Source organism: Epinephelus lanceolatus, chromosome 15, assembly GCF_041903045.1.
Source record: "Epinephelus lanceolatus isolate andai-2023 chromosome 15, ASM4190304v1, whole genome shotgun sequence".
Lineage (NCBI taxonomy): Eukaryota > Metazoa > Chordata > Actinopteri > Perciformes > Serranidae > Epinephelus > Epinephelus lanceolatus.
The window spans coordinates 8,553,000-8,569,392 of NC_135748.1; the positions used below are offsets into that span (position 1 = coordinate 8,553,000).

General features: G+C 39.2%; 1 protein-coding gene across 1 annotated transcript in view; it reads right to left on the minus strand.

The window, feature by feature from the left end:
• Positions 1-7,261: 7,261 nt before the first annotated feature.
• Positions 7,262-16,393, minus strand: part of pals1a (protein associated with LIN7 1, MAGUK p55 family member a) — a 39,102-nt gene continuing 29,970 nt past the window's right edge. Inside the window, exons 6-17 of the mRNA XM_033642941.2 lie at positions 15,862-15,939; positions 15,526-15,666; positions 14,535-14,696; positions 12,786-12,863; positions 12,398-12,581; positions 12,149-12,220; positions 11,765-11,836; positions 10,105-10,272; positions 9,913-10,002; positions 8,337-8,449; positions 8,139-8,249; positions 7,262-7,986 (exon numbers count right to left, since the gene is read on the minus strand). Coding sequence (XP_033498832.2) covers positions 7,810-7,986; positions 8,139-8,249; positions 8,337-8,449; positions 9,913-10,002; positions 10,105-10,272; positions 11,765-11,836; positions 12,149-12,220; positions 12,398-12,581; positions 12,786-12,863; positions 14,535-14,696; positions 15,526-15,666; positions 15,862-15,939 — 1,446 coding nt within the window. The 3' untranslated portion in view covers positions 7,262-7,809. The remainder of the gene's footprint in view (positions 7,987-8,138; positions 8,250-8,336; positions 8,450-9,912; positions 10,003-10,104; positions 10,273-11,764; positions 11,837-12,148; positions 12,221-12,397; positions 12,582-12,785; positions 12,864-14,534; positions 14,697-15,525; positions 15,667-15,861; positions 15,940-16,393) is intronic.

Here is a 16,393-nt window from a genome sequence, read left to right on the forward strand (position 1 = left end):
CTATGCCTCCCCCTTTTTGCACCACCCCTCCCATAGATAACAAACTGTCCCTAAAGCAACTATTTTACCATCTATTGTTGCTTTTCCTTACCTCACAGACAAATATATTTGTATATTTTTTTGTATATTCTACTTTCTTGTCTAATTTTTGAGTATATGTCAATACTAGTACATTGAGAGCAAAGTCTACCGAAGTCAGATTCCTTGTATGTACACATGAACTTGGCCGATAAAGCTGATTCTGATGGAACTGACAAAACACAGCAACAGTTAGCTTACCTGATATGTGGTTTGTTCCATAACTAATGTGCTACTATCATATAAACGTCAACATATTTAATTAATCATACTCATTGTGCTCAGTCATGCACAACAAATCCTTTTCACAGCAGACATTTGTTTGTTATGACATTAAAATCATAGGCATAACTAAACATTAATATGTTTAATTTAAGTGTCCCAGTAAGCCAACATGCCCACATGCCCACAAGCCCACAGCAGGGCCCTAGAACTCAGACATCTAAATGGAATGCAGCCTTCATTTTGAAAAACATGTTGCACCTGTGCTTTTCTTGTTGTGAAAGGTCAACATTTCTGCTGTGAAAAAGTCTGTCTGTACCATTTTAGTGGCAAGAAAGTCAAACTTAAAGAAAAAGTTTTGCACAGGATAATTTAGAAAACTTTCACATTTACTTTTGTCTATTGATAAGAACTGACGACAAAATGAATGTTTATATGTAGCTGTCAGATTTTTGTTATCCAACATCATAATTGCTTTGATAAATATCAAAATATTTGACCATATGAGTGTGAAAAAATAAAGAGATACATGACCAAACATCAAAGTATCCCCAGCTACTTGGCCCAAATACACAAGCTTTGCACCCTGCCCATGGTATGGATGCCTTCCTTACTTATCTTGGGGTAAGAGGAATGGGGGATTCACAATTAAGATATGGATTTATCTATAATATATGATTGACTTTTCTACGTGTTGCTTGTGGATGAGACAAGATGGAATCTGACTGTCGATCAGATAGCAATTTACATGGCGTTCTGTGTCATACCAACATTACAGGAGTCTGTGATGTCTGTGACTGACTTGGAAAAAACAAACACACACACAAAACAAAGACAAAAAAGAGAGTAATAGCGCTGAAAAAGTCAAACATATTGAACCCAACCCACCTGTTTTACACAGGTTGTAGACTCCCCGTAAACTGTAACACTGTGAGTTTTTCCTTTAAACTAACAGAGACAAAGGTTGGGGGTGAACCTCTTGCTGTGCATTGATAATCTCTGACTGCTCCTCAAACAGGTTAAAAAGGAAACCAAAGATCAACTCAGATCAAAAGGACACAAAGGCCACATGCAAAGGAGCAGAAACCGATGACTGTAAAATTCAGTGTGACACTTGTACGTGTTACAACCCGGCTGTTAGGCTGCAACCAGTAGTGGAGCGGAGGGGTCGTCACATACTTTATACTAAGTCATAAAGTTTTCACAAAGGCTACTAGTTGTAAAGTGAAACATGTAGTAAACATGTTCCTCAGGCCCACTCTGAGCTTACTGACCTTTAGAGAGGAATTTAATGTGAAAGTGGGGTGAGATATTTAGATGCTGATCTCAGTGCAGTCTGACAGGTTTACATGTGGAGGAGTGAAGGGTGGATCTCTTGAAGATTACACCCAAATACAGAGTGCTTTTTACTTGGCATGATCAGACAGGAGAGAGGCAAGTTCACCAGCTTCATGTCCAGAACCAGACCAAACATGTAGCCAACGCAAGTTTCAAAATAAAAGGCACAGCTCTGTAACAAAGCTGGAAACAAAGCTCTTTTGTAAGTGAAGTGGTGGATCTTTGATTATCACACACGGCAAGAATAATCTGTAGAACAGCGCCCCTCTGTGGCTCCCTTATGTTACTACACATCCTGCAAGAAACCAGTCTGTCAGTAGGTGTATCCTGCATGTGAAACAAATAATAGAAAAACAATTGTAGCAATAGTAGTAGTAATACTTTGTAATATTTAACCTGTAACATATTTCTGACTGTAATGTTTCGGATTTCATTAAACTGTATGATGGGTTTGAAACTTAAAGGGACAGTTCACCCCCAAATCAAAAACACATATTCTTCCTCTTACCTGTAGTGCTATTTATCGATCTAGATTTTTTTGGTATGAGTTGCTGAGTACTGGACATATTGGCCATAGAAATGTCGGCATTCTCTCCAATATAATGGAACTAGATGGCACTTGGCTTGTGGCAATCAAAGATATATTTGAAACACTCAGCAACAATGTCTCTTCCCAGAAATCATGACCCGGTTACTCGAGATAATCCACAGACCTTGTTGTGAGCAAGAGGTATTTTCTTTCTACCTACACCCGTCACCCATATCACCGCGCAGAAGGAAGTGTGCATCTACTCACGGACGACAGACTAATGCTTATTACAGTGTGGGATGGAAACATTAAAGGGATAGTTCCAATTTTTTGAAGTGGGGTTATATGGGGTACATATCCATTGACAGTATATTACATACAGTAGACGTCAGTCGGCACATCCCCAGTTTGGAGTAGCAGGCTGGAGTCCAACATGGAAGCTCAGCAACCCACTGCTGCGGGGGTGGCAGAAACAAAGCATGTTAGCCCTTCAGAGAGGTCCTGAGGTGAAATCTGTTGCTGCAGGTGTCGCTTCTCTGGGATTCTTTCAGAATACTGAAATCTCATTTAGAGGATACTTTTAAGTATTAGTATGTGACTGATGAAATCACAGTGGTTTTCCTGTATACAGACTTTATTGTCTATAAATTCTTGGGCTGTATTTAAAAAAACATGAATTTATTTTTATTTCTGAATCAACAAGAAATAAAGCATTCACCTGGATGGCAGGTTAAATTAAAGGGTTTTGATAGGAAAGTGACAACAAAAGAAAATTTAAAATAAAGCTCGCATTCAAGGCCAGAAGATAAGAACCATGTTTGTAGCTTAAACTAAACTTTAACTAAACTTCACAGTCCTTCATTTATACACAATAAAACGTGTGCCAATAAGTCAATCTGCAGGAGAATAAATATTTGAAAACGGGACAGAATGCCTGAGAGTCTTACTACATTATATTCTATTTTTATTTTGTTTTGTCACATGCCACCTGAATTTTGTTTTCCTTTACATAAATAAATACATTTCCACCATAAATTGATGCAGAAAAATTCACTAGAACACAGGACATGAAGTGTTCGAGGCTCAAAAGTTCCTGGGAGAGGACCCCCAAATCCCCCCACTTAATATGTGTCCCTCAGAATTTTTAAACAAAATGAGTAGGTACTAAATCAAATATGGAAGTAAGCAAAATTTGTTACTGTATATAGCTTTATTATTTAAAGTTATAATTATGCTTGAGCACCTGCACCTGAAAATGACTGTGCATGGGACTGGTCAACAGTCTTACAGTCTCATATTGTGATGCAGTTGATTTCATTTCTGAGTGTCCACACCTTACAGGCTCACAGGACAACCAATCACATCTGTTAGAAGAATGTGCCATACCTTGCAAAGGGGTCACCCACACCACCTCACTAAGGTCAAAGTTTCTGTCCCTTACTTGCTCAGATTTGCTCTGAGAACTTTTCTAAATCACTCCTAAGCTAGGACTCCTTAGTAAAAAAAAAACATTAGGATAAGTTAGGAGCTCTTGGAGAGTATACTCAGAATGTTTACGAATACGGCCCCAGGTCTGCTTTTGAAAAATTGGTACTTGAGAAAACCTTAACAGGAAACTTCAACCCCCAAATGACCAATTGTCTATCAATTACTCACCCTGTGTTGTGTTCAGTTCATGAAAGAAAACATTGTTTTTCTCACATGCCTCAACATTGAACGAAGAATCCAAAAACAGAAAACATTATTGAAGCCATTCACAAAAACTATGTCAATGTCCATTGGCAGAACCTGACACAACCCATGCAGTGTAATCCAAGTCTCTTATATCCAGTTGTACACTCAGGACTTACAAAATATACCACCGTTCATATGGGAGTGTTTTAAAACAATTGTTTTTAGCAAAAATGCATGTGTTTGGGAAGTGCTGAGCAAACAACTGGATAAATGAGACTTGGATTATAATGCATGAGTTGTGTGAGCATTTGTTAACTGATGTTTTGATATAGTTTTGCTGACCGTCACTCTAGTTCATCCCAAAAAAAAGATGTTTTTTTTTATTCTTCGTTCAGGTGGAGGCACGCTAGACAAAGAGTTTTCATCACAGACTCAACGTAACAGTGTGAGTAACTGATATACAAATTCTGGGGGTGAAGTATTCCTTTAAACGAAAAACACAAAGTCAGACATTTTCTATCAATCATCTATTTCTTTATTTATTCATTGTGAATATTCATACAAAAAGCAGATTTACTCAGGAAGAAGTGATGTCCGATAAACAACAAGTGGTGTCAATTAACTTTACATTCAATACAGTTAATTCCACTTAGCCCCACCCCCACTCCTGGACCAATGGCAGTTGAGGTGAAAGGTGAAACCTGTAATCCTAATGGTGCATTCTGGACTTCATAAATCTATTTTCAATATATCAAATATATAAATGCTCTACCCAGTGATAACAGTATATTTTGTCAGATCTACTTCAGGTCATTATAATAATACTTAACTGTCTTCAAAGACAGGCACTCACACACACTCGTACACATTCATTCCCACGCAACCACACACACACTAAATATATAATAAATTCAGCATCATGTGCCGATCAGGAACCTGACTAAAAACTACAACTTTCACGTTTGTTTACCTGCTCAGCCCTCAAGGCTCAGAGGTCGATTCTACTCAAATGTGATCAGACAGGACAGAAAGGGTCGGCTGACGAGACAGTCAGAGGTCAGTCAGAAAAAAAAACAGAGTGAATAAAACAGGAAGTATCAAGTGCTGTGTTCATTATTTTAGTGTTTATTGTAATAGTGTGCATTTTAACAAGAGAGACAGTCAAAAACCAGTCAGTCAGTCAGGCAGTCAGAAGGCTGCAGCTTCAGGCCATACATCAGCAGACTTCCAGTCCAGAGGAAAGTCAGTATCTAATGCACTGCTGTGATGTGTACATACAGGACTGTGTGTGTGTGTGTTAATGAGGGTTCTTCATAGCAGTAGATGCTGTGGCTCAGTGTGGATTTAAATGAGTACTTAGTGTCTGTGTGTGTGATTTTCACATTTACTCCTCACCAGGGGCCTCATCTCTACACCAAGCCTGAGTCATTTAATAAAAAACACTTAGAAGCTTGTATACATATAAATCAAATGTTTACATGGATTCTCTGCACTGCAAAAAGTTAAGGTAATTCGACTGTCGTAACTGCAACAGTTTTAATCAGACTGGTTGAAATGATCACAGGATAAAGGCAGACAATGCTTCGCGAATGAGGCCCCGCTTTTCTGAGACAGAACAACTCTTACAATAAAACACACAAAATGAAAAGAAAGAAAGAAAAAAAAAGTATTTTCCAGGTCCATATTTTGGTCTCACTAAGAATTGTGATGATAAGAAAAAGACATATAAGTGTCACTGCTGGATACAAACACTATGGACCAGTTAGGCACGATGTAAGATCACTTAGTTGAGGGTTTTCTCCCTTTAAGAACATACAATGCACAAAAGTTTAGATTGCATGTGTGTGTCATTACCAGTGCCAACAGGTGAATACATTCTAAAAGATGCTGAGTATCTAGTTTCTGCAGTACAACAGAGTATTAGGGTCAATGTTAAGAAAAACACTAACCTGAGATTCTGAGAAAAAAGTCACAATGTTATGAGAATAAAGTTACAATTACAAGAAGTTGTAATGTTTCAACAATAAATTTGTGATTTTACTGGAAAAATCTAACAGATATAAAGTCATAATTTTTACGAAGAAAATACAACGTTGTATATTATAATTAAAGTTGTAGAATTACAAAAAAGTCAGAATTCAAAAAACGAGATTTTACAGAAAAGAGTCATAAAATGACAAGAATAAAGTTGTAAGGACAGAGTTGTGCTTTTTTGAGATACAGTCCTAATTGTACTAGAAATACAGTCATATTTTGAGAAGTAATATCAAGAGAAAAAGGTTACTTTGAGAACAAAATGTTCCATGTTATGAATAGAATAACAGAATTAAGATAAAGATTTACAAGAAAGAGTCCTAATATTATGGGATAATACTGTAATTTTAAAACTAATTCTAATATCTTTCGAACTGAAGTTGTAGAATTACAAGATCTTATTTTCATAGTCAGCCATAGCAAACAGATGAGGGCAGTCTTTTATGTGTCAAATGAGGGAATGTGATGACCTGAAGTTACAGGTTCCACCAGTAAGCACATTAATATCACAGCTTGCAGGATATTGAAATGAACTGAAACTAGTTACATAAAGTGTAAGTCATGAAACTGGATGTGCTGGAGGTAGCTGCTGGAGTTGGGACTCTTCCTCCAGACAGCTACGCCGAAGTGTTCTCAGCATCAGAGAAGAATATAGTCCAGTAGGCTTTGTGATGAAAAGCAGACACAATCAACTGTCAGAGTAGTGTGGTGTGTACTGAGTGAAGATTAATATTCTGCTCATGACTAAACTCATTCTGATAGAGGTGCTGATGCCTCTCATAGAAAAGAGACAGATAAATTAGGACCGCCAGGACACACTAAAACATGCATGTGCAATCTAATCTATGCAAACTAATAATATCATTTTGTTAAAAAAAAACAAAACAAAAAAAAACAACCTTTTTTTCAAGTGAAATCACAACTTAATCCCTAATTTTATTTTGGAATTTTTCAAGTAAATTTACAACTTAATTTGATTACATTAAGAGTTGTCTTTTACAATTTATTCTCACTATAGTCTGACTTTCTTGTGAACAAATTTTTTCATAATGTTATTATTTGCAGGTTAATTGGTGAGTATACTTTGCCTATAGGTGTGAATATGAGCGTGAATGGTTGTCTGTCTCTATGTGTCAGCACTCGCCCAATGTCAGCTCCAGCTCCCCCATGACCCTTATCACGATAAGTGACTAATGAATGAAAATGAATGAATGTTCTAATTTTCCTCATTAAATTACATTATCTTTATAGTTTTTTCCATAAAATCATGAATTTATCTTATAATATTATGACTTTTTCAACTACAACGACAACTTTATGTTGTAAAGGTACACAATGCAGGGGTTGTTTGTTACGGTTTGTAAACAGGTGGAACTCTTTTTTTCCTCAGCAGCAGTTTGGGGAGTTTTGAGTCAAGGGTGGATAACTGACCATTCCATTCCATCAGAGCTGATCAGATCAGATCAATAGATAAGAGGAGCAGTTGCTTGTTAGTGAAAGCAAACCTCTAGACCCTGCACAATGGTTAAGTTTCACTTTCACTGTGCTTGTGTTCTGCTGCTACGTCTGTGCCCAAGCTCTGCTCTGTGAGTGTGGCGTAATGAGTAACTGAATGGTAGGCTATATATATTCCAACAGCACACCTAATGAACCATCCAGCTCCAAATACAGAGGATTACTTTTGTTTGAATCTCTATCGTTTTGAGGAAAACCCTGCATATTGTACCTTTAATATTGTGATGTTTTCCCATAAAAAGTCAGCTTTATATCACAACATTGCAACTCACAAAATCTCATGTCGGTTTTCTCCAAACAGTAACCCTTATAGTTGGTTGTAACTCTCGCACAGTTATTTCAGGTTCCAGTTGGTTGAGTCTCTATAGATGTGTACTCCACTGTCGCTCTATGATTGGTATGTGAATGTGTGTGTGTGTTCAACGCAGCCAGGAGCAGGGCACCCACTGGGGTTCAGTGTCCAGTTTGTTGATGAGTCGTAGCAGCTCGTTGTAGGCTTTGTCCTGGTCCGTGTTGACGATGACAGCGTCGAACAGGTGACCGCAGCTCTGCTCCATCTCCCGCGCTTTCTCAATGATGTCCCGCAGCTCCTCGGGCTATGCAACACAGACACACACACACACACACACACACACACATACACACACACACACACAGATATTACTGAGGCAAACATAAAGATGTTAACACCACTGACATTTATCTTTGACCAAATGTAAACAGACAGTGTAGACAGTAAGACAGGAACCTTGGGGTTCTTGTTGTCTTTAGCCAACAGGGCTCGGAGTCTTTCCTGGGAGGGCGGAGCTATGAAGATGATGTAAGGCTTTAAGTCTGAACTCCTCAGCACCTTTAGAGCCTGTGAACACACACACACAAAATACATAAGGATTCAACATAACCTTAACCAACATTCTGCTCAGTCAGTGTGTGTGTGAGTACCAACCTGTGTGTGCAGACAGAGCACACAGATTTTTCCAGTGTTGATGACCTGTCTCACTGAGTCTGTACTTGTCCCGTACAGGTTCTTCTCAAACTCGCCAGACTCGATCAGCTTTCCTGGGAAAAACACACAGGGAGGTGTTGATGTAGAATCATTTCGTCAGACTATGACAAGTGCAGATCCAAGACATCCAAGTATTCCTTTACAAAGTTATACAACATTTACAGCATTGGGTGTGTTAGTAATTACTTGTTGTGACATTTGATTTCTCCTTCCCGTCTGAAAATTACACTTAAACCTTTGAACCTTGGCTGTTTCTCTCACTCACTGTGGTTACAGGCTTATGATACTGTCACTACATGTCTTAGAAAGGCACACCATTATTGTATTTTTTCCAGGCTTGAAATTGTTTATCAAAAGAATTAGTCTTTCAGTCTGTCTCTTTATTATATTCTGCTTCTTTTTGCTGCTCCCTGATTATATTGCTTTGTGTTTTTATACGGTTTCATTATTTTTTTGCCCTGTGTACAGTTTACTTAATATACTGGTCTGTGTTTCTTTCTACCCATACGTACTTTTATATTGCTTTGTGTGTTTTTCTACTGTCTGCAGTATCCCTTCCCTGCTGTAATGCTGCAAATTTCCCCAATGTGGGACAAATAAAGGATTATCTTATCTTAAAATAAGACAATATAGAATTGTGTGGGTTCTTTTACCTATATGTGGACACTTATGGACACTGAAGAAATCCTCTAAGTGTCATTACAATGTTATGAGGCGAGGAATGAATTGAGGTTATACGGGCGGACAGTGATAGTTCTGTAAATACTATATAGATTGGCGAATTTACAAAAGGATTGCACGGCTTTTATGGCAGCTAAAACCTGCACAAATAACACAAAAAGAAACCCTGTAATTCTCACACAACTGCAAAGGGTGAAATGCACCAATATCTGCACTGCCAAGCCAATAGTGTCTCTGTACTTGTGTGCTATTTGCACCTATTTAAATATGAAAACATTTGGGGCAAAATTGGCCCCTTTCATTTACTTGTCTGTCTGGTAAAATTATTTAGTGTTAATTTAATAAACATTTCATTTGTAAAGAAACTTAATCCTGTGTTTTGTGTGTGTGTAAATATTGAGTCACTGTACACTAGGTCAAGAACCTAATCCGTAGCAGCCCTGAGATAATGAGACTCATTTCATTCATCTTGAAGTTTTCCCTGTTTTTCCAGCATTGGGTGGCACCGTGGGAATGAGAGGCGAATCGTTTCAAATCAATTGAAGATTAGAAGCTGTTATTTAATAAACTAATTGAATAATTGTCTCTGATGGCTGAAGTTGAGTGCCCTCACTCTCCATATTTGGTCTTCTTTTATGTGTTTTTGATACATTATTTTGAGTTATTAGTTACTGTTGCATATTTTGATATTAAGTACAGATTAATTGTTAAATCTGCTACAAGCATTCTGCCACATCAGTGACAAAGAACAAGCAAAGTGTGACACTGACTGAAGAATGTCATGTCAAATGATCCATTTCTATATGTCAGAATATTCACTAACATGAAACGTTACCTGCTGCCAATTCTGCCTCAAAGGTCTGACGAGACACAAAGTGGTAATCTCGACCACTCAGCTCACCATCTCGACGGCTCCGCGTGGTGTCTACAACACACAAAAGCACACACACACACACGTTAGTAGATCCACAAACACATAAAGCATGTGTACAGTGTCTGTGTGTGTGTGTGTGTGTGTGTGTCTTACGGGGTACAGCTCCAGCAAACCGTTCTTGTTGACTGTTGAGCAGTCTCTGTCGAAGCTCTGCCTGCCCGCAGCTGGTTGGACCAATCAGAGCGATCGGCCGCTTCCTATTGGCTGGTTGGTGGTATAGAGCCATCTCCTCATAGGTGAGAATCTCCTCATTATCAATATCTGGGCAAATGGAAAGAAACAACCAAATCAAAGTTACAAGGCCCAAAAGATAATCTGTAATGGTGTGTTCACACAGAGAGCGGATCAAATGTTTGCGTTGCATTACTCAAGTATATATGAATGCTGGAGAGTTTGTGGAGTATTTTGCGGCTGGGGATTATTCAGCTGTGCTAATGCTTGTACTAATGCACTGGGGAAAGCAGCTAACTCGGTTTGCAGTAAAGTACAAACAAGTGCTGGAATCAAATGATGTAAACACAGAGGCTCAGTGCTCTGAAACCGTGTGAACAAAGACAGCAACACACTTAATTATTTTTCATAATGTCACGTTTGTTTATCAACACTTTGCCCCTTACATTGTTTACTTTCCCCAATGAAAGACCAACTTACATTATTGAGAGCATTTTGCTAAGAGGCAACTCAACAAAACAGCTTATACAAGTCACAAATACACATCTTCAGAACCTACCAGTTAGTGCTATGGCTTTGTTTACTTGTCTCTAAGCTCTTTCCTTTTTTGTTCTGTCTCTGTACATTACTGATGTAGAGTGGTAACACTCTGGGTGGCTACAGATGACGACTTTGTTTGTTCATTGTTCGTTCTGATTCTCTATAACGTCAAGAGAATCTCAACACGGATAGGCTTTTATGACACAGTGTCGCGCAAATTTCTCGCTCAAATTTCAACTTGCGAAATGATGCAAAGATGCAAATACCACAAATTAGTGTCTATTTGCATCTTTGCATCGACTTACAATGTAATCTCACTGCAAGAAACACTCGTATCGTGTTCGGTGTGAACACACCATGAGAAGACGTCACTATTTGACAGGTCACTATTTGCAAGACTACAGCTAGATTCCTTTTGAGATTATTTCCCATCCTACTCCTGGTGGAGCTGGAAAATGACAAATATGACAAATTCCTTACATGTCCGCAAAAATGTATAACTCTAGAAACACAACATAAAAGGCATTGTATGTCGACAGTATTTTTGTTAATTGAGCATCAATATAATCCATAAAGATTTTGGATTTTGCGCCTCAACTCGCTGCCATCCTCTATTGGTTAGCTGCGATATTTTAGTGGTAGGAGACTGTGGGAATAAGAGGCGTATCGTTTCAAAAATTCAGATTTTTCTTAAAATAAGTGCTGGTTGGTGGATCAGACACACAGATATAAACACAGACTCTTGTTCCCTCCACAACTCCACTAGTTTCTCCTCCATTTCCACAAAACAAGAGAACTGAGACTAGTTTACATTCTTGTTCAGAAAAATATGTTGTCCATTAAAATAAAAAAAACATGATACCCATTCATGCCTAATTCAGTCTATTTTCTTCAGTCTTTTTTGTCACAGTTGCTCATCCATGAATACACTGTCATGCAGATGTGTGACTACGTAGCACAAGTTTATATGCACATGAAAGTTGTGTCACAGTTACATTTGATTCAAGTTTGGTGAGAGTCAGAGAAAGACAGGAAGTCATACCATCATTCCTGTGAGCATTGTACAGCAGCTTCTTTCTCTTCCTTTTGTTCTTCTTTGCGCACCACAGCTTCCCTGTTAACAAACACACAATTTAAAACACACTTTGGACCTACAAGGCTTATTGCATTGACTGGAACATGTCTTTTTACTACATCTATTATTATTTATTTTGGCATGAGAAATGCAGTTACAGTGGAAATGGAAAACTGGACACTTAAAACTCCCTCAACTGAACAAGATATTTCCTGCAGTCCCTTAAGACATCAAATAAATTATAATACAAACTACATACTGCACGTTATTTATACTATAAACAATGCACAGTATTCTATACTCAAACTATAACCTTAAACTGGCTATAGTGTAGAGAGTAGAGCAACTGACCTGACTTCTCAGGCTCCTTGTCTTCTTCTATGGTCTGTTTCATTGCTTCTCTCTGCTGCTGGAAACTCTTCCCTGGGAGAAAAAGAGTATATGACAAAAAAATAAACAGCAATCACATCATGCAATAGAGTGAACACAGGTTCATGTGGAGGAGAGTCAAATCTTATGCATTTGCCTCTAAGACTTCAACTGAGCAGTATTCAAATGCTCTCTCAAAAACACTCAACACAAAGACACAGACAGAAATACCTGGTACCAGTCCAGCTAAGGGCTGGTTGTCCTCATCTCCATCCCTGTAGGCCTGCCACCAGTTGGGGTCTGACTGGCTGATAATGTGGAGAATATCTCCTTTCTGGAAAGACAAGCCCAGCTCTCTGCACGGCACATAGGGGTCATCTGATGGGTCATAGTCAAAATGTGCCTTCACGTGAACCTGGAGGAGAGAAAGAAGAGAAACACCAGTGACGTGGAGAGACACAGACAGGTTTATGAGACTGGGTTTGGATCCAGTTTACATTTCCAACAGCAAATATTTAAAAATTTTCCAACCTCATTTCTGTCAACAGTTTTTGATCTGTTGTTTGACAGAATTTTTGTTCAACCTCACGCCGTCAGATGTTGACAACTCAGCACTCACCACAGATTCTTTGACAGGAGGAGGTTTGCTCTGAGTGCTGGGAATAAGCACAAAGGTCAGGAGGCCGTGCATGTCCGCCTGGCAGAGACAGGGCCAAAGAAAAGCATGTGTTATTTATCAGTTTTGTCAGACTGTCCTTTTGTTCTACAAATTATCATCTTGACACAAATCAAGAATCAGTGGGATGGAAGAACAATGTGGATGTTGGAGCGTAAAATGTCTACATAACATTTAGAAAGCTTAAAAATGTATGTGAACATTTATATTTGTTAACTGTAGTATAATAACTAAAACTAAAATTCTTATTTATTACATTAATCACTCTCTGTTACCAGTGATGGTAGGGCTGTCATGGTTTGTGTATTTGTGCTGAACTGTCACAGTATGGTCACGGTCCTGTGCACGCAGCATACACAGTATGCAGATTGATGCACATAATGTGGAGTCTCCAAAACAGTTCTGCCTGGACACTTAGCTGTACGCCAATGGCAACAGGTGGTTAGAGAAACAAGCTGACTGGCATGTGAGTCAGTCACACTATGGTGAGCGCAAATGAAACGGCAAGTTTCCGGTCAACTTCAACTGCACCGGAGAGAGAGATGTGTAGAAGACAATGACGGTGTGTCAGCTTTGCTCCACCACTGTAGGCGATGTGAATGTAAACACATCAAGCATGCTAACACACATTCAACAGCATCACCCAGATGCACCAATCATCAGGAAGAGGGAAAAAAAACAAAAAAACAACTGGATTCCAACTCCCTCTCACTGCTGCTTTAAAGCAAATTATTGACGCAAAAGCAGGAAAGGACAAAACAATTACAAGTTCTCTTTTTCATTATTTTATTTGTTTTATATTTCCAGTTTCATAGCATAAGAGATGCTTTTCAGTTTTATAGCCCATTGTGACCCTTTGCCTTTTGGGAAAGTGTTAATGCAGTGTTATACAGAGTAGAGCTCTGAAACTCTGCCTGAGCTTCACTGGGTCCGACCTGACCGCTGGATTTGTGCAAGGTGACTTGGTTGGTGTTTGCTTCTGCCTCTCTAGCAGTGGTAGAGATGTGTGTAACATGCAGCAAAAAGCAGAGCATCACTTACACACTGCATCGCCATGGACCACCGTGTGCACTAGATGCACTGAGGGCCACAGCCAGCCCTGCCGAAAAATGTTGTGCACAAGACGACAGACGATTGAAATGAGGAAAAGAGGGAGAAGCGGTGCAAGGTAGCGTGTTGGCCCTTAGCTTGTAATAAATGCTTTAATTTAAAAATATATAGTATAATACATAAAATGCAATATTTTTATAATATAATATAGCACATATATATTTTTACAGTAGAAATTTGGGTTTTTAATCAACCTTAGGCCCAAAATTGTTGCTGTGGTTCGGGCTCGGGTCGGGCTTGGACAGAAACTGTGTGGGTTCACGCAGGGTCAGCACTGAGTTTTTGGGCCCAATCAGAGCTCTTACACAGGAGCATTTGAAATGTTCCTTATTTTTATAATGAAAATAGTTTATCAAAGTCACCAGTGGGCAAAATGCGGCAGGAGGATTGCGTATGTTTTTGACACATGCATTACGGTCTCTTTAAAATAAATGAAAACAAATGGATGTATCCCTATTGGTTTTTCCTCTGTACAGAACTCGCACCATACTGTGACTCCTGTGTGCAGTTACACCCCTAAGTGATTGTGTCTCTCAGAAATGTAAAGAAATGTGTTTACTGTGTGCATGTGGATATACTCACAAGAATATCAAAGACTTGGTTGACATCTTTCCCTCTGATCTCTATGCCATTTATCTCCAGTATTTCATCTCCTTCTGATAAAAGTCCACTCCTTTCAGCTGCTCCACCCCGAACAATACGACTGATGATAACACTGTCCATTTCATTTCTGACAGTTGCCCCCTACGGAACACACACACAGTGGAATAATGGACATGCATGGACATGACTGCAGGCCTGTGTTACTTACAGTATGTTATATACAGTATATTGGCCCCAGGGAAGAAAGAGCTGGTACTTTGCTGGAGATAATCAGAGATTTTAATAAAAAAAATGATCTACAGACACATTCATTACAAAGCACTTATCCTAAAGGAAAGCCTACAATGCTTTACAGAGAGCAAAGAAAAAAGCACGTTATATTTAAAGGAGGGCAGATAATGTATTTGTCTGAGTTATCTTCAGTTAGACTACTGCTGATATTTCCCACATCCTGTGAGTCTCAGCCACTTAGGCTAATTGGTGTTTTACCTTTTGTTAAAATAACAAGGTGTTCCCATTCTGCTAGCCAGTAGTAGATGCCCATTTAGAAATATGAACAGACTCACAGTGGATTAATGGAGGGTGTTGTTTATTAATCTCTCCATAATCTATACCAATTTATCCAGTGCAGGGTAACAGATGGGCCAGAGCTGATTCCAGCTCAAACTGGACATCCCAGGACTGCTATATATGGACATATTACCATTCACACATTCACATGTACAGTAAAGGTAATTTAGAGTCCTTGGTCATAACTTGAGTGTGGGAGGAAAACCAAGCAGGCAGTGGGAAGACATGCAGTCTCCACAGACAGAACCCCCCCCCCCCCCCCCCCCCCCCCCATCCGTCTGCCAGTAATTACACTGAGTGATTAAATCTAGCGGAATAAAAGCTAAACTGAGTATGTAGCAGGATGTCAGTGCTCTGTACAAGAGCCTTCTCATTGATTTTGAGTGAACATCAGTCTTACTAGTGGTATGTCTTGGGCTTTCTCTATGCGAACTATCTTGACAGTCTCTCCTCCCCACTGGGTCAGTGTTTCTCCTTGGGCGGGCAGCGACTCAGGCTGCATTTCCATTTCTGCTATGCTGTCATGGGCCAGGAGCAGTGACTGCAAAACACACATACACACGCATGCACAGACACAGACACACACAGACACACACACACACACACACACACACACACACACACAACTCAGCAAAAGGATTGGAGCAATGACAATCACTACAGGATTCTTTTGTTCATTTGCTAATACATCTTTGTGTGTGTGTGTGTGTGTGTGTGTGTGTGTGTGTGTGTCTACCTGGATGTGTGTGTCTGACAGTAGGCTGTAGAGTTCGAGTCCCTCTTTGTTCTGACTTGACTGGATGAGATTCCTGGCCTGGATCCATGGCAACATAAGACATCATTGGCATCATCACCAGAAGGATTAGCATAGCAATAGTACATCATCACCGTAGCAACTGCAGATATTTCTGAACATAGCGCAGTCATTTTGCAATAAGTTATTATATGCCTCATTATATAGCACTGCCCAAAGCAAAATTCCCACAAAATAATTATGGGCTCATCTAAAGCTGGGCTCAGGTTCCAAGGAACTGAGTTTCCTTTTCATTACAGTCGAAGGAGTAATCTGGGGCCTCATTACGGAAACGTCCTAAATCTATCTTACCTCAGTTTAGGATGACACTTAGGATTGTTGGCATTACAGAAACTCTGACTGCATTTATCTTATCTAAGGAAAGGAATTTAGCTATAGTCCGTTCCTAACTTAGGGAATAGTTTGCAATCATGTGACTATAATGACATGATTCAGATGGAGGGCAGGAAGTAAG